Source organism: Monodon monoceros, unplaced genomic scaffold (genome assembly GCF_005190385.1).
Source record: "Monodon monoceros isolate NGI ecotype Baffin Bay Population unplaced genomic scaffold, NGI_Narwhal_1 Super_Scaffold_12, whole genome shotgun sequence".
Classification (NCBI taxonomy): Eukaryota; Metazoa; Chordata; class Mammalia; order Artiodactyla; family Monodontidae; genus Monodon; species Monodon monoceros.
Window position 1 is genome coordinate 61,286,352 of NW_021703768.1, and position 26,868 is coordinate 61,313,219.

The 26,868-nt window shown below is 44.9% G+C and overlaps 1 protein-coding gene across 4 annotated transcripts in view; it reads left to right on the plus strand.

Moving 5' to 3' along the window:
• Positions 1–26,868, plus strand: part of PDE8B (phosphodiesterase 8B) — a 319,793-nt gene that overhangs the window by 145,013 nt on the left and 147,912 nt on the right. For 3 of the 4 annotated variants that reach the window (XM_029216165.1, XM_029216167.1, XM_029216164.1), the window contains exon 2: positions 26,178–26,237. In XM_029216165.1, coding sequence (XP_029071998.1) covers positions 26,178–26,237 — 60 coding nt within the window. The remainder of the gene's footprint in view (positions 1–26,177; positions 26,238–26,868) is intronic. The other variant, XM_029216166.1, reaches the window with a different exon arrangement.

The window sequence follows — 26,868 nt, forward strand, 5'->3', positions numbered from 1 at the left end:
AAAAGCCCGCACGCAGCAATGAAGACACAATGCAGCCAAAATTAAATAAGTAAAATACATAAATTTATTTAAAAAAAAAAGAATAGGTGGAAGGAAGTGAAAGGAAAAGACACTAAGGCAGTGGCTGGACATCTCCAAAGGTACTCACTACTACCGGTAAGAACCACCATTTCCTTTTTTTTTCTTTTGCGGTACGCGGGCCTCTCACTGCTGTGGCCTCTCCCGTTGCGGAGCACAGGCTCCGGAAGCACAGGCCCAGCGGCCACGGCTCACGGGCCCAGCCGCTCCGCGGCATGTGGGATCCTCCCGGACCAGGGCAGGAACCCGCATCCCCTGCATCGGCAGGCGGATTCTCAACCACTGCGCCACCAGGGAAGCCCTCCTTTTTTTTTTTTTAAAATTAATTTATTTGTGCCAGGTCTTATTTGTAGCACACGGGATCTTTGATCTTCGTTGCAGCACATGGGATCTTTAGTTGCGGCATGTGAACTCTTAGTTGCCGCATGCATGTGGGATCTAGTTCCCTGACCAGGGATCAAACCCGGCCCCCCTGCATTGGGAGCGCGGAGCCTTAGCCACTGGACCACCAGGGAAGTCCCAGAGCCACCATTTCTGGAAGGCTGACCAGGGACCACATGCTTCCTATACATTCTAACTGAATGTTCACAGCAGCCACTTCACATTTTAAGATGAGAAAACTGGGGCTCAGAGCAGGTTATTCAGGTGGCATGTGGGGGAGGGAGGTGTCGCTCCAGTCAGTGTGACTTGCAGAATCTGCTCAACCGGAGTCTTGCTACTCAGAGTGTGGTCCTTGGAACGGCAGCGCCTGAAAGCCTATTAGAAATGCAGACTCCTGGGCCCCATCCTTAGACCGAAGGAACCCGACCTGCGTTTGAACAAGATCCCCCCATGGTGTGTATACAAGTTAAAATTTGAGAACCCTGGTCTGAACCTCGGCCCCCTGCTATCCATGAGTATGAGTTGTTGGCTCCCTGCTGAGGGGAGAGGTCAGGGGAGCACGGGACTAGCGGGGAGAGGCTGGAGGGAGGAGCGGAACAGCAGTCATAGGAATATGACGGGCTGTATTAAGAGAAAACTTCTAAAATGCTATGATACGTGTTAATTCACAGGTTAAGGCTAGACTGGGTAATGGCTTCAAGTAAGTCAATGTAATTGTGCTTTCCAGAGAGAATACCCAAGTAACATCGGTTTACTCTGGTTGTTGTAATATTCTCAGCTATCCAGTCTCCTGGGAGTGTCATAGCACAGCTGGCTGATTTATTACCAAAAGACATGCAGTGCCTTGAACGCAGCCTGTTTTTTTGTAGCTCAGTGCCCCAAGTACGTGTGATTCCTTCTCTCTCTCCTTTGACTGACTTGTCCTTTAAAACCTCCTTCTGGAAAGACTTCCTTGCCCACCCGGGCCCCTGTGTGATTTGGGTTACCACTCTCTCTGGGCTCCCAATCACCATCTGCAAGGCCGTGGCTGGTACGTGATCTTTGAAGGACTTAGGATGGTGCCTGACACGCAGTAAGTGCTCAGTAAGCACTACGATCTATTATTAGCCCGGGAGTAGGAATAAAGGTCGTTGAGAGTAGGACATGTGGATGAGAGGGAGTGGCACCATATAAAGGGGGCAAAAATAACCAGAGATCCCAGCAAGCGCCATACTGAAGTGGTGACTAAGGATTTTCTGTGCTGAAGGAAAGGGTGAGAAGGAAAGACAGAGGCAGTGGAGTGGTTTTGAATGGCCTGCTTGCTATAAGGGTAGTTGTAAGGTGGGGGAGAAAGAAGGCCTCATTTTAAGGAAACTAGCTCATCCAAATCATTCTACTTATAAGAAAGCTTTGTATTTGTTATAGCTGGTTGTAGGAGTTGGAACACATGTATGATAGGGCAGAGTTTTCTTTTTGTTTACAGATATGTCTCTGTGCTATGCTGAAGCCTGTGTGATCAATGTACTGTATAGCTCCCATTTTAACATACATTTTATGGAACCTGAAGCCTAATTTTACCATTTGTATAGTTAGTTTTTGATATTTTTTATTTTATTAATGTGTAGTTATTTTCGTAGTTATTGAATCTTTGTTTCTATCCTGTTAATTTTATCTGTAATTTATTTCAAATCAGTTTCTTGAACAGGTATGTGATAGCCTATTATATCATTCTTCCTGTGAGAAAATAAGATCAAGTTTCTTAATTTAGTTTTTTAAAATTTCCTAAACATCTGTTACCTGGAAAGCACTACAAACATTGCCTTTTGAGGGATGCAGTCGTGAGCCAGAAATTATCCTTGTCCTTGAGGGAGCTGACAGCCTAGGAGGGGAGACATCACAGGTAGAAATGATTATAAACTCAACAACATAAGTCATGCTGTAAGAGAGGTGAGATACTGTGCTCGTTGAGGGAGAATAACTCGCTTTTGGCTGGGAGTGGGAGTAGGGAATAAAAGCTTTGAGGCAAAGACAGTGGTTCAGCTTGACCTTGAGGTTGGGTTTGATAGGAAGGAATAGGACAAAAGGCATTCTAGGTGGACAAAATAATAAATTTTGATTTTCATAAACACATTGTTGTGCTAGATGGTTCCATCTCTAGATAATAGTTTAAGTATCCACAAAGAGGAGGAACTACCATTTAATGAATGCTAATGTTTAGGTACATGTGTGTTATCTCAATCGATCCTCACAAAAACCTGATGAAGTAGGGAGGTATTGTTATCCCCATTAACAGGTAAAGAAACTGATGTTCAGAGAAGTTAATCATTTCCTCAAGGTCATGTAGCTAGTACATGGCAGGGCTGGGATTCAGACATAGATCTATCTCATTCCAAAGCTCATGCTCTTTCCACTACTTCCTGCTGCCTTCCTGTAGACATGTTCACAGACTGCCAATCATTCATTCATTCATTCCACAAAGAGTAATTGAGTACTGAACATGTCCCAGGTGCCATGCTAGGCACTGGGTTTGCAGCTATGAGCTATGGTGGTAGTCCTCCCGGCAACCCAGCCATGTTCCCTGCTAAATGTATGGGACACATGGAGAAACAAATAGCACCTCGACATTTCTGGGACATTAAGGTTTCCAATTAAGTGTAAATTTAGAGGATTAATTTGATTTTATCAAATATCTTAATTGATTACCCTCATCAACTAATTAGAAAAGGTGCAGTGCTCACTGAGAAATAATAGATGGAAAAATAAAGAATATTTTGATGCCATAGTTGGAAGATCTACAACTTAAATATTTTATGAAAACATCAGTAGTTAGGATCTTAGCAGTTGATAGACCTGAGTACCCAGAAGCATACCTTACCTAAGCCGTGCAGATTGTGGCACCAATAAAAGTCCAATAAAAGTGTTTCAGGGAAGGGTGGGGGAGAGCGAGAGAGGAGGGGATGGGGGGCGGAGAGAGGGAGATTTTGTTGAGAACCAAATGAAATTAGGTGTTCAGAAATTTCATCTGCTGGCCTACTTTTAAACAAAACGTTTTCAAAAAACTGAGAAATGCAAACAGTAAAGTAAAAGTCACTCATGCTATCATCAGTTAAATAGTATACATATATATAAAACATACATATGCATATACATACTTGTTTCCCCTTTTGTCCCATACATGCATATATCTGGAGCCTCTCTCCCTGATAACCTACTCCTGCAGCCCCACCCTAGAGGTAACCACCATTAGCAATTTGGAATTTGTCCTTCCTGAATAGTGACTCCTTACTTACTCCTTATCCATAGTGACAGATCCATTTTCGTTTCTACATACAATCCTCATTTTATTCTTTTTACAAAAACAGGACCATTCCTCTGTTTTTATTTTTCTGCCATTTGCCCTTTTTAAACTTAAGGTAACTTTGGGCCCATTAATTAACTTATCTTTGACTTTTAAGAGAACATCTATAAGTTTCTCCCACGAGGGTGCAAACATTGAGTTAACAGCAAGTTGTACGAAAGGCTGGGAAGGTGGTCTTATGGTCAATTTGGGGGCAACATCCTTCAGTATGTGAAGCTTGGGAGTAAAAGAGAAGTATCTTGACTCAACTGAAATACTACCAGTGGCTCTAAAGAAAAAGTTATGGATTTGCTTTTAATTGCTTTAATTGCTACACAATTCTCCTTAGTTACTCTGTGGACTTGTAAGAATCCACCCACGGTAAAAGTTGGATTTGACACATTGTGAGAATTGTTATGAGGATTACAATTCTTTGTGTCCCAAATGCAAAGTGCTTCCAAGACATTTTAGAAAACGTTGAGTTTCATTTAAGTATCTCAACAAGGAAAAAAAAAAAAATCTAACCACACAAGACTGGAAATCTTAAAAGCAGTCATTATCCTATGAAAACCCCAAAAGGTACTTAAAAACAATATAAAATGTAGTATAAGTATCTATACTATTATCTCTGGAACTGAAGCAAGTAGCATGTGCATGTTATCCTTTGTGCTGAATTAATTATGTAAAACAACGAAGTTCAAAATATGAGTAGAGTTATTGTGTGATGAATTGCCCAAATTACTTAAGTGGTTAACTCAAGCCTCTACTTCATTTGTTTGTAGAGTTCTTCTGAAGAGCTTATTTCTTACGCAGACTGTGCAGAACACACACCTGTCCTTATTGAGTCAAGGCCGGCCTGGTGAACCTCCATTACTGTCCAAGGCTGGAAAGCTATGGTTTAGAGGCTGTTGAGGTCACCAGAGCTGTTCGCCTGGGCACCAAATGCTCTTCTGTTTCTCTGTATCTCAGCTTACCACTCTAGCTGTCATCTCCTGGGACCATCGCTGGGTCTTTGTGGCTTCTGAGTTTTTCCTCACTGTAAACACAATTGGCTGAGTTAAGGCCCAAGTCGACCGTCACCTCTTCTATAGAGGAAGTCCCCTGTGTGACCCTCTGTTCAAAACTTGGGCCCTTGTCTTGCCCTTCTGTGCTCTGTTGCGGTTCTGGTAGGTAGGAAGCTGACCTCCCGACCTCCCTGACCTCGGGCTAAGAGGAAAGGGTGCTGTCATTCTAAGTTGTCATCACACATCCCTTAGCCCTAGTGATGGTCTTGCTCAGGACTGTCCATTTTGGTTTTTCGTCTCCCGTGTTCCCATGAGATGGAAATAATGGGGCCAAGTCTCTTTGAAAACTTCTACTTGAGATATAGCAAGACTTCATGTGATTTTAGAGAGAGAGAAGCTTTCCGAACATTTGAATGGATAGTTTGGCATATTAATACTGAAAACAGTGTAGAATCAATCTTCATCATTTTAATTTCTCTCTTTCCAATAAATACCTGTTTAAGTCGGTACTTCAAAAAATGCCCCATTCGTACAGAGTATGAAATGCGCACACCCTGAAATACATAATATGAAGATAAGAAGTGTGTGGCTTCTGTTACTCTTGACCGTGACAGTGCTTGGTTTTGTACTTTGATTATTGTAAACATCTGAAATAGAACAAAGGTACTCCAGCTTGTGAGATCATTTTAATTGCTTTCTTAAATTGTTTCTGTTCCATCCATAATTATATTTTAATGTCACATTTCGCTAAATACTGTTGATTATGTGGAGCTCTGACGAGCGTGTATATGTAGTAAAAATAAGAAGAGGGAATTTAGATTCAGGAGGGTCAAAAAAAATAAACGTGCTTCATTCTGAATTTCCAGCTCTTTGATGATTTGATTGTAAACAGGATAATTTTTTAAATTGCATTACAAAACGTGGTGCATGACTTGAGCCACAGTTGCTATTCTCATGTCAGTTACTTTTGTTTTACATTGTATTTTTCCTTCCTGATGTTCTTGATGTTATGTTCTTTTAATCCCTGTCCTTAGAGCTTTTTCATGCCTTAGCTGTGGCTCCCATCTCCCCCTCCCCCCCCTTTTTTAAGTCAGTGTTTATTGGGAACTTTGGGCCAAGTAGGTGCTAAGTGTCAGGTGTTTTCCAGACATTGCTCTAACTACTTAATTATGAGAACCCTGTGATGAAGGTATTAGTATCCATATTTTACAAATATGCAAACTCAAGCCCAGAAAGTTAAGTAACTGCAAGGTTACCCTGCTGGTTAGTGATGAGAATTGAATACAGGTCTGACTTCCAAAGCCTGCGCTTGACTCATTACCCTGTACATGCCTCTCTGAGCCAACTTTGGGTTTTCGGTAAAGCAAGAGTGACAATCTTAGTCTCATGGGGTTTTCTGGAGGCACGAGTGAGAAAAAGAATGCAGAACAGCCTTCTGTACTGTCCATGAGCAGTGTGGGCACTGCTTGTACAGCATGGGTAGTAAACTTCCCCTTTCTGGGTTATGGGTAGCAGTATCTCCCACTGGGCACGCTTTACCCTGCCACCCAGCATGCATCGCGGCTCTGGGTTGTTATGCACTGAGGAAGTGCAGATAAACTGGAAACGCCTAATTAAGCAGGAAAGCGGTGGTGAGGAAAGGCATGCCCTTGAGAGCCTTATACTTCATGCTTTTTATCATCTGATAGATGGGACCGTCCCTAAGGCTATGGCAGGGTAGGTGATCGGGTGTTAAGCAGGGTGCCGAAGCGCTCGCCATGGAGCCCGTGCATCATATTGCCCTCTAGGCACCTGGCCTTCGTGTTTCAGGCAGTCATATGCAATCCCTCTGCTGGAAAAGCTGGCAGATCACACCTGGGTGTCCAGAAGCCTCCTCCCTGCCACCTGCACTGTGGTCCTCCAGAGCTCTATTGGTGGTAAACAACCAATGTTATGAGGTGTGTGTGTGTGTGTGTGTGTGTGTGTGTGTGTGTGTGTGTGTGTGTAATTTCCAATTTATTTCAAACAAGTACTCATAAAATACAATCAAAATGGATTACTAGAAAAATGACTTTTTAAAAAAGGCATATAAAACGCAAGCCAAAATATTTTATGAGAAGATTCAACAGCAATAAAACTACATTTCCAAAAATGTCAAGGCAATGCCAAATTGCTCTAAGTTTCTAAGCACTTATTCTCAATTTTCTGTCCTTATCTCATTGCTGTTGAGTAACAGTTTACAGACCAGTACCAGCCTGCAGAGGACACTTTGAGAAGCTGGCCCAGAGCTCACCCTGATTGAGGCTGGCAGTACATGTGTGGGTGCAAGTCCTCCTGCCAAGGTCTGGACTGGTGCCTGCTGCCGTCAGCCTGTGTGTGGAATGCTTGGGCGTGGAGGAATGCCAGTCCCTTGCTGTCCTCCGTCACAGCTCTGCCCTTGAGGCTTGGTCCCTGCCTCAGCTCCTGGTTCCATCCTGTTTTCTCTGGGTCCTAGAGCTCAGCCCTGAACACTGACTGATATGCTGTGGCACTGAGAGGGTCTTACCGGTATTCTCCCCCAAGGCCTCCATTCTGTTGTCTGGATGTACAGTCGTTGGCAGGATTCCAAGATAACTTATCAGTTTCTTACTGCTGCTGTAACAAATTACTACACATTTAGTGGGTTAAAACAACAGAACTTTATTCTCTTACAGTTCTGGAAGCCAGAAGTCCGAAATTAGTCTTGCAGAGTAAAATCTAGGCATTGGCAGAGCGGGTTCCTTCTGGATGCTCTAGGGGAGAATTCATTCTTGCCTCATCCAGCTTCTGTGACTGCCAGCATTCTTTAGCTTGTGGCCCCGTTAACCTCTGCTTTTCATTGTCATATTGCCTTTTCCTTTTCTGTGGTCAAATCTCCTTCTTAGGAAAACACTTGTGATTACATTCTGGTCCGCCATGATATCCAAACTAATCTCCCCATCTCCAGATTTATCTTTTTTTTTTTTTTTTTTTTTTTTTTTTGCGGTACGCAGGCCTCTCACTGTTGTAGCCTCCCGCCGCGGAGCACAGGCTCCGGACGCGCAGGCTCAGCGGCCATGGCTCACGGGCCTAGCCGCTCCGCGGCATGTGGGATCTTCCCGGACCGGGGCACGAACCCGTGTCCCCTGCATCGGCAGGCAGACTCTCAACCACTGCGCCACCAGGGAAGCCCAAGATCCTTATCTTAATCACATCTGCAAAGACTCTTTTGCCGTATAATAACATTCACAGGTTCCAGGGATGAGGACCTGGATTTCTTTGGAGGACGTTATTCACCATCTCCAGATTTGGGGATTCGTGTCATTGTCATCTGACCCACTGTATGTTTTCCTTCTGCTGTGTACCTCCTCCCCTCCCCCATACACACTGGGCCATCTACCGGGTGGAATCATTTCTAGGGTCTGAGGTTTTCAGAGTCTGGGGGCACTGGTGTGGCAGCTAATAATTACTGAGTAATTTGCGTTTTAGATATTCTGCTAAGGACTTTGTAGATTAGCCCATTTAATACTTGTGACAACCCAAGAGATTCTGTGGCATCCAACTTGGAGATGAAGAAATAGAACCTTAAGGAGGTTAGATAGTTAATTGCCCAAGGTCCCTCGGCGAGTAGATGGGGGAGCTGCACGCAGTCCCAGGCAGTGTGGCTCCACAGTTGGAGTTCTCACCCTACGCCAGGCTGCCCTTGGACAGCGGCAGACCCTGAGATGTGGGCTACAAGCATGTCTCCTCCCCGCAAGCACCAGCCATGTGGCAGAGCTAGCGCCCTAGCCTGGCCCTGTAGTCCGAGCTTCCTTCCTTTCCCCTCCGGGCTCTGGGATGTATCTTCCCAAGAAGGGACAGGAAGGAAGAACTCTTCTACTCTCTCCCAGAAGGACACGAGGAGCTCCAGGACCAAATGACTGACTGACTGTGAGAAGAGCCCCTACTCCTCCAGGTAGCCTGGCTGTCACCTGCCCTTTGGACAGGAATAGAGCTGGCAGTCAGCCACTGCTGGCTGAGTTTGAATTTGTTTGCAGGTCCTGTCATGATATGTCATTAAGCATTCCTGGCTAGAAGTCAGACAGGAGAGAGCCCTGGAGGGCATTCTCACACCCTGTGCTCCTGAGAGGCTGCCCTGCTTTCTGGCGGCCCTGGGACTCTCTGGGGCCTTTTGCTTCCATTTAGGAGGCAGTGCTGGCAACACTCGCTGGTACAGCAGCAACTGGAGTTTGGGGAAAGGCTGTTAGGCTGTGAATCATCTTCCCTGACAGCAAATTCTGAGTGCCGCTGGGGCAATGTCCAGCAGACTCAGGAAAGTTAGAAATCGAGAACTCTGCCTGGTAGCCAGAGGCAGGAGCCAGATGTGGCAGGAGAGCCACGCTTCCTCAGAAGGCTTCCTGGATCAGCCTGTTCTGAATCCCCAATTGATGGAACCATAAAATGCCAAGCAAAGGGATGTGTCATGAGAATTAGGACCTAAACTGTAGACTGACCTTAGAAAATGCTCACTGTGGGTTCCTTTGCAGGACGTGCCTGCCGCAGAGCTATCCAAGCTGGGCCTGCAGCATCAGGAAGCCAGATAAACACTACATTCTCCCAGACTAGGAATTTATTAAATTCCATGTCATTTAAATGTGTTTTAATAATAAAAGTATGGATAGATTATTGATGAGAATACAAGTGTTTTGCATATCTTTTACATTATGTAAGTGGTTTATTTTTTAATAGAGTTTTCTCTGGTTGTGGTGAGCAGGGGCTACTCTTCGTTGCGGTGCGTGGGCTTCTCATCACGGTGGCTTCTCTTGTTGCGGAGCACGGGCTTCCGTAGCTGTGGCTGGCAGCCTCTAGAGTGCAGGCTCAATAGTTGTGGCACACGGACTTAGTTGCGCCGTGGCTTGTGGAATCTTCCCGGACCAGGGCTCGAACCCATGTCCCCTGCATTGGCAGGCGGATTCTCAACCACTGCGCCACCAGGGGAGTCCCCTCCTATTATTTTTTATTATTACTCAAGGACCCATACCTCCATCTCAGCTTTAGCAAGACAGTTCAGTGGTCCAGAGGATCCTTCTTAGTTCATGGAAATTGTCCTTGATTTACCTAACCGTATACAAGGGTCACCTCTTACTTTCCCCTACCCTCCTTCATTGCTTTAGTTTTTCCTCTAGATTTTTACATTGCCACTTATATCTTTTCTTTGACTAATAGGTAAGTCCACACTGAAAGACATATCTTCTGGTACAGTGGCTTCAGAGACGGCTTAATTAGTCTGCCTTCTTTCATGGCTGGATATATATATTATGTCAGATTCTGCAAAAGGCTTTGGAGAAGAAGAAAATGATAAAATGGGGCATTTGAGGAAATTTTTAAACTCATGATTAGCCCCTTTATTTAAAAATAAGTCAGAATCTCTTTCAGAATTTCTAACAAAGGCTTTTAACTTTTGTGGTTTATCTGCCATTCTCTGAAGCACATGGTATATATTTATAGGTCCTTATGTTAAATTATAAGCAGAATCATGGGGTAGGGAATTAGAGATAAAGCTGACCACAATTTAATCTATTCCAACACCTTTTTTTTTTTTTTTTTTTTGCGGTACACGGGCTTCTCACTGTTGTGGCCTCTCCCGTTGCGGAGCACAGGCTCCGGACGCGCAGGCTCAGCGGCCATGGCTCACGGGCCCAGCCGCTCCGCGGCATGTGGGATCTTCCCGGACCGGGGCACGAACTCGTGTCCCCTGCATCGGCAGGCGGACTCTCAACCACTGCACCACCAGGGAAGCCCCAACACCTTCTCTTTAAAAGACCTGCAAATGTGGTGCTCTGTGCTTCTGTTTTTGAAGGGAAAGCATTTTGGTGACTACCAGGAGGCAGCAGTGGGGGCAGGGTGGAAGTATCATTGGCCTGGCAGCTTGGAGACCTTGATTTTATCCCACTTTGACATCTGACTTGTGTACGACCTTGAACATAACAGTACCCTCTTAGGCCTTATTTGGCAGTCTGTAAAATGAAAGAGTTAAAGAAGATGACCCCTTGGAAGCCTTCCAATTCCCAAATTGTTGGAAATCATCCTTCAGGAGGTCAATATCTAGGAGACTATGTTGTAATAATGAAAGTGAGAATGTAAAGCAGTTCTTGGTTTTCTGTGATATTGGGGGGACAAGGGTGGTAAATTTAGCTAATATAGAAGTAGACATTTGTGTTTTCATGTAAGCAGTTCACATGTGGGAATACATTTTGATGCAAGCTAAAGAAAGAGCTTATGTTATGATGATCCAGCTTATTAAGTTAGATTACAAATGTTTCGTTTCTGGCTTACTGTGGGGCTCAGTAAGGATTTTTCAAAAGAATGAATGAGAAATGATCTTAATGATGTGTATCGTTTACCACCTGCCTGATGTGCCAAGCACTGGAGGTATATCCATGAATAGCGCGGAGCCGACATCTGCCCTCTCCAAGAGGCATGTGTTATTACCCCTTAGTTACATACGGGGAAAAGGAATTCCAGATCTGGCGTTACACTGAAAACTGAACAGCAACGCTGGCAGCTTTCGTTCTCCAGAAGCCCACATTTTGTGCCAAGGAGCAAAGTAATCTTCCATTTACCAAGGGCTTCTTCAGCTTTTTAATGATATATTAAACACCCAGTCACCAAATATCTGTGAGTTTTGGTTGTCGCAGATGGATTTTGGCGTTGGGTGCTGGAATGCATCCTGTCGCAGCTGATCATTTACTGGTTCTCTGACTGTGGTTGGATGGAGTTGGCATTTGTCTCCTAGGGTCCTCTTGCCCTCAACAGTTTGTGGTTATGGTGACAAAATTATAACATGATAAATACAGGCATACCTCTGATATATTGCAGATTCCTGTCCAGACCACTGCAATAAAGCGAATATCGCAATAGAGTCACTCAAATTTTTTTGTTTCCCAGTGCATATTAAAGTTGTGTAAAAAGTTTAGACTAGGGCTTCCCTGGTGGCACAGTGGTTGAGAGTCCGCCTGCCGATGCAGGGGACACGGGTTCGTGTCCAGGTCCGGGAAGATCCCACATGCCGCGGAGCGGCTGGGCCCGTGAGCCATGGCCGCTGAGCCTGTGCGTCCGGAGCCTGTGCTCCGCAACGGGAGAGGCCACAGCAGTGAGAGGCCCGCGTACCGCAACAAAACAAAACAAAACAAAACAACAACAAAAAAAGTTTAGACTATACTGTAGTCTGTTAAGTGTGCAATAGCATTATGTCTTAAAAAACAAAGTACATAGCTTAATCAAAAATACTTTATTGCTAAAAAATACTAATCATTATCTGACAGTGCAGGGCTGGCACAAACCTTCAATTTGTAAAAAACAAAACAAAACAAAACAATATCTGCCAAGCACAGTGAAGTGAAGTGCAGTAAAATGAGGTGTGCCTGTATTATGGTAGATGTATAAACAGAGGAAAGAGGACAGCAATTTAAAGAGTCTCCAAAAATTTTAAGGTTCTAACCATTTAAGGTACCCAGATCCAGGAAGGCATTTGGTGTGTGTTATGGGATAAGAGTCGCTGGGACAGTTTTTCTCTCCCTCCAGAAAGGAAAATACTGATTTCCCCAGACCTTTAACAGCAACTGGGGTTTATCATTGCAAAGTCTTTGGAATTTGATGAGTAGAAGTGGAATCTAGTTTTGAAATCAATCCAAAAAAATTGTTTTGGATTGCCAGAGAGGCTGAGCATTGTTGCATAATTTTTACAGCCTATTTTTGTGTGTTTGTTTTATGAATTGCCTGTCCTTTCTTTACTGTCACATTTTTAATTGGGATACTTGCCTTTTTTCTAATTGTCTTATTAGAGTTTTTACAAACTCTTATAAGGATGCCAACTCCTTTTCCATCATATATTACTAATATTTTTTCTTTTTTTTGGTATTTTTATATTTATTATGCTTTTTATATATTTATTAGTAAAACTCTAACAATCATTCCTTCAGTGTTTATGTCTTTGATGTTATTCTTAGCAAGGCCTTCCAGGCCCTTGAATGATATAAGTGTTCACTTACATATTTTGTCAATATTCTCATGGGTCTTTTTAATTTAAAAGTTTAATCTGTCTGGAAGTAATTTGGATATATGTCATGATGCATGGAGCTAACTTGATTTTTTCCCACATGCTAACCAATTATACTATCGTTCTTGAAATTATTGAATTATCAACTTCTTCCCCACTAATATAAAATGACACTTTTACTATTTACTAAAATCATACTTCTAAAACGGCATGGCTGTAGCAGAGAGGTCAATGAAAGATAACAGAAAGCCTAGGAACTGAGAAAATATACATATATATTCATATATATATATATATTCTTGTGTGTGTGTGTTCCTAAGCTTTCTGTTATCTTTCATTGACCTCTCTGCTAGAGCCATACTGTTTTGGTAGTTGTATCTTTATTGGTACATCTTGCAGAGCAAAATAACTCTTCCTTCATAATTTTGTTAGCCAGTTGCTGCCATTTATTCTTCTACATGGATTTGAGAATTTTACAAATGAAAGTGGGTGTCAGGATATTTATAGTAATTAATATATTGATTTAGGGGAGACGACACTTTTAAATGCTGACTTCCCATCCGGGAAGGCACATACCATTCCATTTATTTCAGTCTTCTTTGATGGCACTCAGGTAGTCTGGTGTATGATATCTTATGTGAAAGCACAGGCTCTGAAGTCAGGGAGTCTGCGTTCAAATCCAAATTGAGCTGTGTATTTACTTGTTTAGTAATGAGCAGTTTTTTCCCCCAGTGACTGGAATATAGTGGGCAGTCAGCAAACATTTGTTCAAGAAAATTTTTTTTTTGACAACCAGGGAGAATTAAGCGAGAGGGAGAGAAAGAGGGAGAAGGAGAGATACTGAGAGAGAGAAAACAGCCTTTTGTCAGCATTCCTAGCAAAATCCTGCTAAAACTTTGATTGGACCAACCTAAGTCACTTGACTACCTCTAGCCAGTCACTGTAGCCAGGGAAGTCAAATGCTTAGCCATATTCATATAAATTCACATTTTTTCTTTAGAACCACATAGCTCCCCAAACAGGAGTCAGTCAGTGAACCCTGGGAAGAGAGAAGGAAGGAGTGGATATAGGGGAGGCTATCAAGAAAGAAATTTTTAAAATGAATGTTGAGGGCTTCCCTGGTGGCACAGTGGTTGGGAGTCCGCCTGCCGATGCAGGGGACTCGGGTTCATGCCCCGGTCCGGGAAGATCCCACATGCCGCGGAGCGGCTGGGCCCATGAGCCATGGCCTCTGAGCCTGTGCGTCCGGAGCCTGTGCTCCGCAACGGGAGAGGCCACAGCAGTGAGAGGCCCGCGTACCGCAAAAAAAAAAAAAAAAAAAAAATGAATGTTGAACTTTATCAAAATGCCATCTAGGCATCTCTTGAGATGACCAAGTATTGGTTTACTCTTACTGATGATGGTGAGTTATATAAATAGATACCCTAATATTAAGGTAGGAGAACAAAACCTACTTAGCTGTGCCCTGTGGCAGTACCAGAGGTTCTGGGAGAACCAGCTTGTTTTCCTTTTCCTTCTCTTTTTCCTTCTTCTGGGGCTTCTGTGGACTTTCCTGCCTCTCCTCAGCCCTCTGATACTGGTGTCTCTAGAGCTCTGTCTTTGGTTTCGTGCTCCGAGTGGTGGCATGGTTTTCACTGCCTCTCCTCTGAGCTTCCTACTCATATACCCCACAGCCTGACAAGTTGCATGGCCCAGAGGCATCTCAAACTCTGCACGTCCAGCACGTAACTCATCAGCCCTCATAAGCCTGCTTGGCCTCTTGTATTCTTGACAGCTCCAACCAGTCACTCAAACCAAAATCCTTGAACTTCCTCTCTTTATCCTCCGTTGCCCACACATGTCTCAGTTGATTTTATGCCCTGTGTTAGCCTCGAACTCGTCCTCTTCTACCCCCCACGCTGCTCCTAGCGCAGGCGCCCATCAACTCTTGTCTTTACCCGTTGTTCTCAAATTTTAGCGAGCATTGCAGTCACCTGGAGGGCCGATCAGCTCACACATTGCTGCTCCCACCCCCCCAGAGTTTCTGACTCAGCAGGTCTGGGATGGGCCTGAGGGTTTCCATTTCTGGTAAGTTCCAGTGCTGCTGCTGCTGGTTCAGGGACCACACTTTGAGAACCACAGGCCCGGATCATTGCAGCGGCAGCTCCTTTCTGGTCTCTGGTCTTCCAGTCTATCCACACTTAATCTATCCACACTTCAGCCAGAATGATCCAGCTCAATACTGATCCAGGAGTGCTACCGTAAGCCTAAGCTTCTCACCAGGGCAAGGCTGCGAGCCGGCCCCTTCCTCCCTGGTCAGCCTCACCATCCCCATCCCCAGACCCACACTGCGCGGGGCTGTCCACAGGAACTCTGTTCTTTGCCTTTCCTCGTGGTATTCCGTAGGCCAGAAATGTCCCTTCCACGGTTTTCACCTGCCTCAGCCTCACTCCTCCTTCATCATTGAGCTTTCCTGTGATCTCCTGGAAATTTGCATGAGTTCCCAGAGGGAGCTTAATGCATCTTGCCTGAGTTCCCATAGCACCCTGCAGGTACCTCTGGCTTATTTCTTACCACCATTATTGAATTGTTTGCAGAGCGCTGTGTTCTCAGATGAAGGTAATTAATGCCTTGAGTACGCAGAGGTTCATCGGAAGACGCAAGTGGGCGGAGCTTTAGAGCAAGAACAAAAGGGAGCCTTTCGCTTCCATTCCACTGTCAGACAAGAGTGTGTCATTCAGCCTGTTCTCCAGCCAAGAGAAGAGGGACATGTGCGGCAATCCAAGATAGGTTGTGAGTTGGAACCACCTTTTTAAAGAAATGTACTTTGATTGAATAGAAAATGGTCTTTGTGGACTTAAGTAATCTTTTGCTGTGTTTGGGAGCTCTCTGGGTGTTTTCCTCCCCAGTGGACACATTCATTGGCTGCCCCTTTCTGACTCTGGGTTTCTGGGAGGAGGAGGATGCTGCCCTAGGCACCCTTCCTCAGCTCAGCCACACGCCCATAAACAGGCCACTTCCACCCTCACGGTGCTCCCCTGTCCTCCTCCCTAACTCTTAAAAAATACTATTTTTTTTTTTTTTTGCGGTACGCGGGCCTCTTACTGTTGTGGTCTCTCCCGTTGCGGAGCACAGGCTCCGGACGCGCAGGCCCAGCGGCCATGGCTCACGGGCCTAGCCTCTCCGCGGCATGTGGGATCCTCCCGGACCGGGGCACAAACTCGTGTACCCTGCGTTGGCAGGCAGACTCCCAGCCACTGCGCCACCAGGGAAGCCCCAGAAAATACTATTTTTTAAAAAGAAGTAAGGTTGTGGGGTGTTGACACCTTGGCTTTTCATGGAAGCCACGGTGGACCCAGAGGGCCAAGCACAGAGACCCAGAGACCTGCCCCCAACGTGTGCACCTTCGTTAGATAAAGGGGAGGGGCACAGGGCTCGGGGGTGGGGAGTGGGGGGACCTTCAAGGTATGCCCCGCTGGTGTCGGGGGCGGCTGTCCATATGCTAAGCTTCTAAAAATGTTGAGGTTCTCATTGTGTAGTGCTTCACTTAGGTCTTACGTCTTTAGGATGGGAACTGTGTGTATGATGAATACCTGTTTGGAAATCATTGTTTTTGCCAGCTAAGTAAAATTCCTTCTCAAAAAAGTGGGCATTTGCATTTTGCGGGTTACTTCTCATGAGTTTGTTACTTTTAAATGGGATTCGTTGAAATGGGATTAGCTTTTAAGTGGAGTCAACATTCCACGCGGATTCATCACCCCTGACGTCCACACGGTCCATGGACTCAGGGTCTGACGGTGACAGTTCACCCAGTGTGAGTGGCCTCGATACGCCAGAGTCAGGAAAGCGAGCGTGGTTCAATTCTGGTGTGGTGCCAGCTGTGGCTAAAAATCCAGTGTTGCTTCAGGGTCACCCGGGCCCTAGTGTGAGATTCTCCTGGAGTCAAACAGGGAAGACATTTGGCTACTGGTTCTCTAAGGCGGTTCTAGCTTTTCAGTGATAAAACTGAGGACAGAGGCAGCGTAGACAATTGAAATCCACAGGATATCTCTAAAACTCACTTTCAGCAGGTGGTTTCTGTTTTCTTGCCCATCAAATCTATTTACCAGAACTGCTGACCATGTAACAGAACTGATGGATTTGAATATCGTCCCTTCCCACTTTGTCCCACCTTCATGTAATGTTAAGGAGAAGGCATATAGCAGGGTGGAAGGGCATCAGAAATGCTTGGGTTTTTCCACAGTCCGGGTAATTGCCTTCTGAATAATCAGAGATCGACATTCTTTGCTCATCCTCTGTTACACAATGTAATTTTGAGTGCTTGAAGTCATCTGGCTGTTTCTATTATCAGTAATATTCCCAATAAAAGGAAGGAAGTTAGTTGAGGGATGTCACGTTTTTCAGTTGCCTTTAAATTCTTCTGTTCTCCAGGTCACGCCCTGGGTTTGACCTTTGGAATCTGGGAATGGTTATGTTGACACACATGCCTGGCCCAGTGACACTGCAGCTGAGTTGCTAGGTTAATGAAAGCTTGATGCCTTGATTCTTGCGTGGCATGTATGATGTAAAGCTTTTTGACATAATCATAATATTGAAGTGCAGTTAGGGTTTCCCCCGCCCAAAGCTAATTCTCTCTAGGGCTTTCTTGTGCTAGCCTCCTTCAGGTGTACTCACCATTTCATGGATTGTATTCTAGACCTTCCCCCCGCCCCCATTTTAACACATAGTCTGTTTTAGACAGTTCTTTTCTGATGGCTGTAGATGAAATGACTCCAGTGTTTAAATAATTTCTCTCTTTCATCTGATATTTATGGGGAGTGGGATGGTTTCTCCATTAGACTATGCTGGCCACATTTTCTGTGCGTGGATCTGTTGGCATCTTGGATGTCTTCTGCCTTTTATTTATTTATTTATTTATTTATTTATTTGCTGTACGCGGGCCTCTCACTGTTGTGGCCTCTCCCGTTGCGGAGCACAGGCTCCGGACGCGCAGGCTCAGCGGCCATGGCTCACGGGCCCAGCCGCTCCGCGGCATGTGGGATCTTCCCGGACCCGGGTACGAACCCGCGTCCCCTGCATTGGCAGGCGGACTCGCAACCACTGCGCCACCAGGGAAGCCCCTATTTATTTTTTTAAAATAAATTTATTTTATTTATTTTTTGGCTGCTTTGGGTCTTCATTGCTGCATGCAGGCTTTCTTCTAGTTGTGACGAGCAGGGGCTACTCTTCATTGTGGTACGCAGGCCTCATTGTGGTGGCTTTTCTTGTTGTGGAGCACAGGCTCTAGGTGCACGGGCTTCAGTAGTTGTGGCATGCAGGCTCAGTAGTTGTGGCTCATGGGCTCAGTAGTTGTGGCTCATGGGCTTAGTTGCTCCACGGCCTGTGGGATCTTCCCAGACCAGGGCTTGAACTTGTTTCCCCAGCATTAGCAGGTGGATTCTTAACCACTGTGCCACCAGGGAAGCCCTTTATTTTTAAGTTTATTTTTAATTACCATTTCAGCGCTAACCAGAGGGTGGATCTGTCCTTTGTCACTGTGGTGTTTTCCAGGCATGGTGGGATATATCATCCTCTTCTCCACTCACCCAGTAAGAGTCACCGAGTGTAATGACAATACTTCTTAAGAAAGAACAGCCTTGTCCCCAGCAGCGACAGTAGAAAATGGGGGAGGGTAGGGGGCATCATAAGACACCGTGCTGGAAAGCCCATCACGGTGTCTGGTCCGGCGCCTCTGGGTTGCATCTTGCTTTCACTGGCTCTGACTGCGTCGGCTGTGACACATGTGGTATGTACTGATCTCCCTACTTGCTTCACCTTCCCCAAGCTCAGCCAGATCTTCCACATCTTATGTGTAAGTTTTTTACAACTTTTACTTAAAGTCTCTTTGTGTACCATCTTAAGACCTTTCTGGAACAAATCAAGATATAAGTTAATATGTAAATAAGAACATGGCCTTCTTCCAAGAAAGGCAGGTCTGGGCTTAAATCTCAACTCCTGCCCTCAGGTGAGTTGAGTAACCTTTCTGGAGCTTTAACTTCTTTAGCGTTAAGTTTGTGGGTTTGCTGTGCCTGTTACATGGGATGATGCACATGGTGGGGGGGGGGTCCTCAATCCCCTCTTGTCTTACTGGGGCACAGAGCAATTAGTTACCTTGAGCAAGGTCCCCCGAGTCCCAGCCCCATTTCCTAGGGTTTCATTTTACCAAGTTTCAGGGAAACTCTGTCTGTATTCTGAGGAATTTTAAATACAGCATCTTATTTTACCAAATAAAGACGTTACTGGGGGAAAAAAAAAAGTATATGTAGAATATTTTTATAGTGACTACTTGCTCAATTAATGTTAACCCCAAAATAGGAAATAGGCTTTTCCCATAAAACTAAATATATCGTAAATTTATTTTGTGATATTTAAGATATCAACAAACCGGAATGTATAATCCAGTAAACACCTATGGACTCAGTATTCACTGCTTAAAAAAAAAAATCAACGATGAACAATACTTGAAGCCCCTGAATACATCTCCTTCTCCACCAGTAGGACCACTTGCCTCCACAGGGAGTTTATAAGCGTTTCTTTGTACTGTTATAATATACTCTTAAACTATATTCAGTATTATTTTAAATATTTTAAAACCTCTAAGGTATGTGTTCTTCTGAGACTTATTTTTTTTACTTGATCTTTGTGAGATTCCTCCATTTGGAATGCGTAGCTTGAGTTGTTTCATTTTCATTGTTGTATAATTTCCATTGTATGGATATTTCTTGATATAAATTTTTTTTGGTGATGGATGTTAACGGATTGTGGATAAGGCTGTTTCCAAATCTTGGTTCTAAATCTGCTCCAATTGTTCTTGTAAGTGCTTCCTCATATACCCCAGGGGTCCATTCACATAGGAGGTGGATTGTAGGTCGTACGTAAACTTCATTTTTACTAGAAATCCCCAGAATGTTTTCAAAGTGGCTGAGCCAATTTACACTCCCAACAACAATGTATGAGTTCCTGTGGGTCTGCTTCTTGCCCGTGCTAGGTAGTGTTTGACTTCTTAATTCTACTGTTGATCAAAAAGCAGCTGGTTGTTACATGGTATCTCATTGTAATTTGAAATTTTTATATTCCTGATGACTAAACATTGAGCGTCTCTTCATACGCGTATTTCCTATTCTGTGAATTTCTTTTTCAGATCTTTTGCCCAGCTTTCTTTCTGGTTGTCTTTTTATTGTTTTTAAGGATTTTGTTATGTTCTGGTTACCAATACTTGCTGGTTTCCTATACTGTAGATGTCATTTCTTGGGCTAGCACCTACCTTTTTTTTCCCTTTTATTAGAGTGTTTTTTGCTTTTGCCTTTGGTGAATAGGAGTTTTAAAATTTAAAGTCAAAGTGATCTTTTCTTTTATGGTTGTATATTTTGATGAGTAGATATTTATATGTCTGTATTTTTGTGATAAAACCTCATGCTGCCAAATTAATATTCTAACCAGCAGAGCATAAAACACGGAGTTGGTAGATCTGTCGCCCACTGTGAGTATCTCATGACTATGAGTAATCTTCCATATATATAATGTGTGTGTATGTAACAAAAAAGACTATAAAAATTTTTATTTTGATTCTAGTTTAGGGATACTGTTTGGGGGGAATAACTCATCAAATGTGAAGGACTGTATCTTCCTTTTGCCTAAATGATCATCTTGGGTTTCTGGAGTGGCTTATCTGGAAAAAACCCTGTGGGTATCTGGGTTCAGGTATGATGGTTGAGTCTGGGTGGGTTTTGGTGCCTTCCACCAGGTAAGTGCTCCGTTGATATCTGTTGCATAAATGAATATGTAATAGCGTCTGAAGTTGACAACAGACATGTCTGCTCAAAGAATAGACTAGTGGTTCTCAACCTCGGTTGCACCTTAGAGATACCAGTTCTCTTGGTTTGAAGTAGGACCCAAGCATTAATATAATTAAAAAGTTCTTCAGGTAATTCTAATAAGAAGCCCAGGTTGAGAACTTCTAGGTAAGAAAATTGGAAGCAGGAAGGGGAGGGGAGAATTGGGACCACCTGTTGGGCTCTGAAAGGTCCAGGGGGCAGTGGAACATGGCGAGAATCAAAGTGAGGTGAAGGCTGGAGGCTGGTGTGAGGTCAGAGCTGACCACTGGGGCCTGTGGCTGATCAGACACAGGAGGAGGAAGGAAGCATTCTGGGTGTTCGGTGGACAGTGGGCCTGGGAGGTGAGGCAGGACGAGTCAGTGGTTCCCAGTCCAGAGCAGCGATGCCCAGCAGCCTCATGGTGGGGCACGTGGAGGCTGCACTGCTGGTGCCTTTCTGGCCAGAAGCCAGTGGGCAGGCATGGGCTCATTTAAAAGGGACAAGTCAAATACCACCTTTGCTTGCCCAGAGCTCAGAGGAATAAAGAAAGTAGTTTGGCCTGGGAATGGAGGGTAGACAGGGGACCCCTTGAGAGATGTAAATACTGTTTTAAAATCAGAGCCAACAGAGCAGCAGTCAGGGTTGATTAAGGATATTTAAAAATAAGAATGATCTTTACAATGGGGTACCCCTTTCATGAAGTGAAGTTGGTTTGGCCCAGAGCTGTGCGTGTGTATACACCTGTGTGTGAACACTCAGTACTGTAGGTGGTGGGGAGTAATGGATTCCCAAGGAGTTGTTGAAGTGGGGAGGATTCAGTCTCTGATCTTGTTTTTGGAAGGTAGAAGTTAGGGCAACTCCCTACCCACCCCGACAGAGACACACACATACAGAACTTTTCCTTCTGGTGGCAGCCCTGTCAGCAGCAGCACAGACTGCTAGGGTGTGAGCAGAGATTGCCAGGTGCTGAATCCATCTGCAAAATTGGAATAGAGTCCAGAAACCCATAAGAGAAATATGGGGAGTGCAGTCAGAATTAATGCTGTAAAATTTGGAGCATAGTGAAAGAGCAGTGCACTGGGAGTCGGGAAAAATGAGGTCTCAGTCCTGACTTAAAATCTGTGTGATCTTAGGCAGTTTAATTCAATTCCATTTCTTTATTGAGCACCAGCATCTACTGAGCACCTTCTAGAGGCTGCGAACAAAATAGTGAAAAAGACAGTATCTGTGTCCCTCAGGACACTCACAACCTTGCCCAGGGGAAAGATATTTAAATGGGTAGTAAAGTAAATGCTAAGAAGCACACAGGAGGAGCACTGAGCAGAGAGAGTGGTGAGTCCTGTCTGGGTGCAACTGGACCTGGACAGCCTTCAGAGAGTGGGGGGCACTTGAGCGGCCCTCCAAGCCTGAGTCAGCGCTGATGAGCAGATGCAGGAGGAAGGCCTTCCAGCTCAGTCACTTTGCCTGAATTCTCACCACCTTCATATTTGAGGGAAGCTCTAAAACCGGAGTCCAAGTTATTTAACACAATTCCTGAAGCTACCGACAGCTGTGGCCACCACCACCAGAGAGTATGCTGCAGTTACAGGTGGACCAGCCACCTGAACTGCTGTGATTTCTCTCAAGACTTAGTCTCTTTCGTCTGGTTACCCTGCACCAGCTGGTTTTCATCTTGGAGTTCCCTCTCCTTGGATGTGAAACCAAGCTGGCCGGGGTGGGGGGGGGGTGTGATTTTTTTTTTCCTTGATCGTTGTGGTGCATTTTACCCACTTGCTTTCACTGCTGTATTTCCTACTCATAGCAGTGTCTTTGTTTTGTTTTTGTAAATTTTCTGTTCTTGACTATCCAGAAAGTAGGCAAACCAAATGGTTTTTCTCCCTGAGTCATAAATCTGATCTTGTTAATCCTCTGCTCAGAAACCTGCAATGTGGTTGGTGCCTACAGAATCAAAAGGGATTTCCTTTCCAGAATCCTCTGAGGAACTGACCGCAACCTAGTCTTCCCTTTCATGCTCTGTAATCTACCTTCTCTAGATTCCTGTCTTCTCCCCGACGAGCATCTTTGCATTCTTGCCTCTGTGCCTTTGCTTCTGTTGTTTCCTATGCCTGGAATTTCCTCTCCCAGCCCAGACTCTTCTTCTTCCCATCCATGACCCACTTGTCTTCATAAAGTCTTCCTTGATCTCCCCACCTTCAAAACCAGAAAGATGGTCTCCTTTCTCTCAACCTCAAAATCTGAGGGGAAATGTCTATCGATCAGAATTCTATATCTCACTGAATTCTCAAACAAAAGCAAGTGATAGAAATTTGCCTATCAAACAAGTCTGAATGAGTTTGCCTCTCATAGACCCTCTCAGAATGAAAAGATATACTCCCAGTTGCATGTTCAGGGACCTAGGTTGCTACCTTGAGATCAGCCAAGGTGAAAGTATTTACACCGTAGAATCAGTAAATGATACAAAATAGGACATTTCTTTTTTCCTGAAGAGCCAACTCATCTGAGTGTGAATTGGTGACCCTGCTACATGTATATATGTATGTGTGTGTGTGTAGGTGACCATGCACACACGTGTGTGTACACATAAATATTCGACACACTATTAATGCTGGACAGTTAAAACTGCATTGTCAGCCAGCAGTGCTTCCTCATTTGGCTGCTGGGGAGAGCCGTGAGGGTCGGAGTCACTAGGAAGCGTGTCTCTCTTCACACTCTCAACTTATCCTCCTCTCCTCTCCAGAGCTGGAATTGTAATACCTATGACCCCACCTCCTTCTTGCTTCTGTGTCCTTGGCAAATGTGGTCGCATCCTGGAATCAGAGCTAACACACTAATTGAGGATCTGTGTATCTGCCGTTGCTCAAAGTTCACTCTTTGTAGTAGAGAATCTTGGCTTGACTACACAGACGTCAGTAAACGGTCTCCTGTTTCTGTTCATAATTTGTTCTCTTAGAAATGGGTGAAATGCAGGCAATAGGACTCCCGTGTTAGAAGAACTCTGCAGGCCGCTGCTGCTGTCTGTGCCCATACCTGCTGCTGGTCAGGCCTTGGGCCATCCCTCATAGGCCAGGAGGAGAGGTTCCAGTTCTACTGGGATAGTTGACCTCTGTTGGACACAGAAGCCAAAGTCTGATGACTGGAGCGCAGACCAAGAAGGAGAAGGCACACCAAGAGACAAGAAGTGACGTGTAGGTCAGGACTAGGGGAGCTGGGAAACCGAGGCTCCTAGGCTGGCGGTGAAGTTGACCTGTGCTCTCTGGGAGGCAGCACAGGGACGTGGGCTGGGGGGGATGGATGGGAGGGGATGGCAGAGGCCGGGGTCTTGGAGAGAGCTCAGCGACCTTGCACTTCCTCTCCTGGGCTCTGCCTCAGGTGGCAGCTTCCTGCTGACGTGGGTCCGGAGGAGGTTAAAATGCTGGATGCGGGCAGGGAACTCTTGTGCTGCAGGGGAAAGTTGGAGGGTGTTTCCTGTCTGTCAGCAGGAGAAGGATCTTCTAGATAGAGGCTTGCTTCTAAAACTGCATGCCGTCACTCCGTGCCTGTTGCTTTTCTCCTGCCAAGGTCGCTCATGTGAGAGTGCCTAGCACAGGGCTGGAGACAGGAGGGCCCCCGCAGTCATCAGTGGCTTTGCTGGCAGAGTTGAACATGGCCTGTTTAACAACGTCGTGCATACATTCGTTCCTTCAAAGTACACAGGAATGCGTCGGTTAGGAGGGAATTATCACTTTGGGGGCAGTCTCTGCCCTTGCCCCAGTCCATTAGCCTTCCAAAGCGAGCCACTTTTTATTTGATTGCTTTTAAACTTTTATTGATTTCTTGTTTCACTTGTCTTCTGCCCCTGGGTGCCCCTGTGCAGGGCCAGTTTTGCTGGAGAAAGCGCAGGAGGCCCTGTCGCAGGGGCTTCTGTGGGTGGTGCAGGCACTCTGCCAGGAGAGACCAGACAGCACAAAGATACCTCAGATTTTCAGTCACATTTCTCTTTCTGAACCAAACTGGTTTCACTTCTCAGTCGTTAACTTTGTAGCAGAATTCTGGTGGTTGCACTGGTTTTGAGGGAGGGTGTCTATTTCAGACTATAAAAACTGCTTTTAGGGTGAAGCTGCGTGGTGCCCAGAGTCCCAGTGATGCAGGAGACCTGGTGACGTTCTCCTTCCAGGGGAATTCTTGGGGCTGTGCACGTATCAGTACAGACCCCTCACAGGGCATTGTTTTGCTTAGAGAAAAGCAACTTGAGTGTGTCACTTAGGCCTGAGGACCGCAGTGCAACACTGAAGGGACTTGTCGCAGGCCCAGAGGCTCAGGGACCTGAGGAGTCATTCCAGCCCTGCTGGAAGGACTCACCGTGGGGAGGCTGCTTCCCCAAGCAGGGCAGGAGAGCCCAGCTTTGCTCTCCTGAGAGCTCACCGCAGAGTGGGCTGGAGGAATCCGCCTGACAGAGGAAAAGGACATCGGCAACTCGTGGTTATGTTTTGGAGAAGCTTCACACCATGCCCACCTGCAGTTAAAGGGCAAGAAAGGAGAAAGGGAAATTAGTAGTCTTCGAGTCTAATGTAAAGAAAGTTCTGCCTTTCTTGTTTAACTGATAAAGCCTCCTCTGACCCTTGGGTCACTGAAATGTCTCTGGTCCTGTGAACTCCGATGCTTGCTGAAGCTGTCCTGTCTGACTCATGGGGGCCAACCTAGTGTGTTGAATGCAGGATAAGCTGCTAAGTAGAGGCAAAATGATTGCAGCCTCTTAGAGAAAAACAAACCTGTATCCACGGAGGTGAGGCCAAGACCTTCAATCCGATTGTCCAGAGAAAAGTTATTTTTAGAAATTCAAGTAAAGTAATTAAAAATAAAGAGAAATATTTTCTCTCTGCTTGCAGCCAAAGGCAGTTAGATGGTGTTGGCCAGTGAACACCTAAGCTCATTCCTAGAGTTATGGGACAGAGTTCAGCTTCCTGTGGTCCTGGTGTGAGGTTACTCAGTTTATTTGAGGAGGTACAACTGAAATGAATAATTTAGTCATGGTCAATACGGGTAAAAGTAAGCTGTTTATTCCTCATACTAAAACATGAAGATAAAAAAAGATCTAAATATAGGAACACTCTTAAACCATCAAAATGCTTTAGCTTCCACATATGAGAGGAATTTTTACTCTTTGGAAATTTTGGAATAATAACAGCCTGGCATCATGCCCAGAATAGTAGGTGCTCAGTAAATAATTATTGAGTTGTTTTCTCCCATAAAGAGAGAGTAAAGAATAATATGTGCTTATTATAAAAATCCATGCACTTAAGGTAAAAATAACCTGAAATCCTACCACTTAGCCTTGAGGATATATCCTCCCAGACATTTCAATGCACATAAATGTATACCTTCTTTTATAAAACCAGAATTGTACTGAATGTGATATTTTATAAACTGTCTCCATGTCAATAAATTGGATCCTTTTATTTAGCTGCAAAGGGGCATGACATATATCCAGTGTAAGGAAGAATTTGTTATTTCCTGTAGTTTATGACTTGACACATCTCATGTGCTGTTTTTGTTTGTTTGTTTGTTTGTTTTAGCAGGTCTCTTCTGCAGAGGTACGCATCGGGCCCATGAGACTGACGCAGGATCCTATCCAGGTACACCTCCGTTCCTCTGTAGGGACTTGGTTTGCAGAGCAAGTGGTTATAGAAGCACTACGCGAGGGGCTCTTTCATATACAGCAGATGGCCATCCTTGCCCTGACGTGCATGCCCACATATCCATACGTGGTGTGCATGTATATGCCTGTGAGGCTTGTTTTTATTAATGTCCAGCTTGAGGAATCAGATTGCTTTCTTGAAGACAAATATTACCCCATTTTGAGTATAAATAATATAATAGGTAGAGCGATTGCATGGTAGGTTGTGAGGGAGAACAACTCTTGACCAAAAAACGCATCTGTTCTACATGCTGCTTCCGCAGCTGGAAAGGGAAGAAGCCGTGTGTGGTAAAGGGCAGGGCTTTGCCACAAGCCACGGCTGGGCGGGAATCCTGGCTCTGCCTTTACCAGTTCTGTGACCTTGCATGTATTGCTTCACTTCTCTACCCAGTGCCTTGTCTGTAAAGTGGAGACGGTAATGTCTCTCTCTTAGGAAATTATGAGTTCAAGGAAATAGCATCAGGTGCTTGGGACACTGCCTGGCAGTAGAAGGTGCTCAGTGATGGTAACTGTTGTCCTGTGTGACTAGAGGCAGGCAGCCTACTGGGCTCCGAAACACCAAGGCTCCT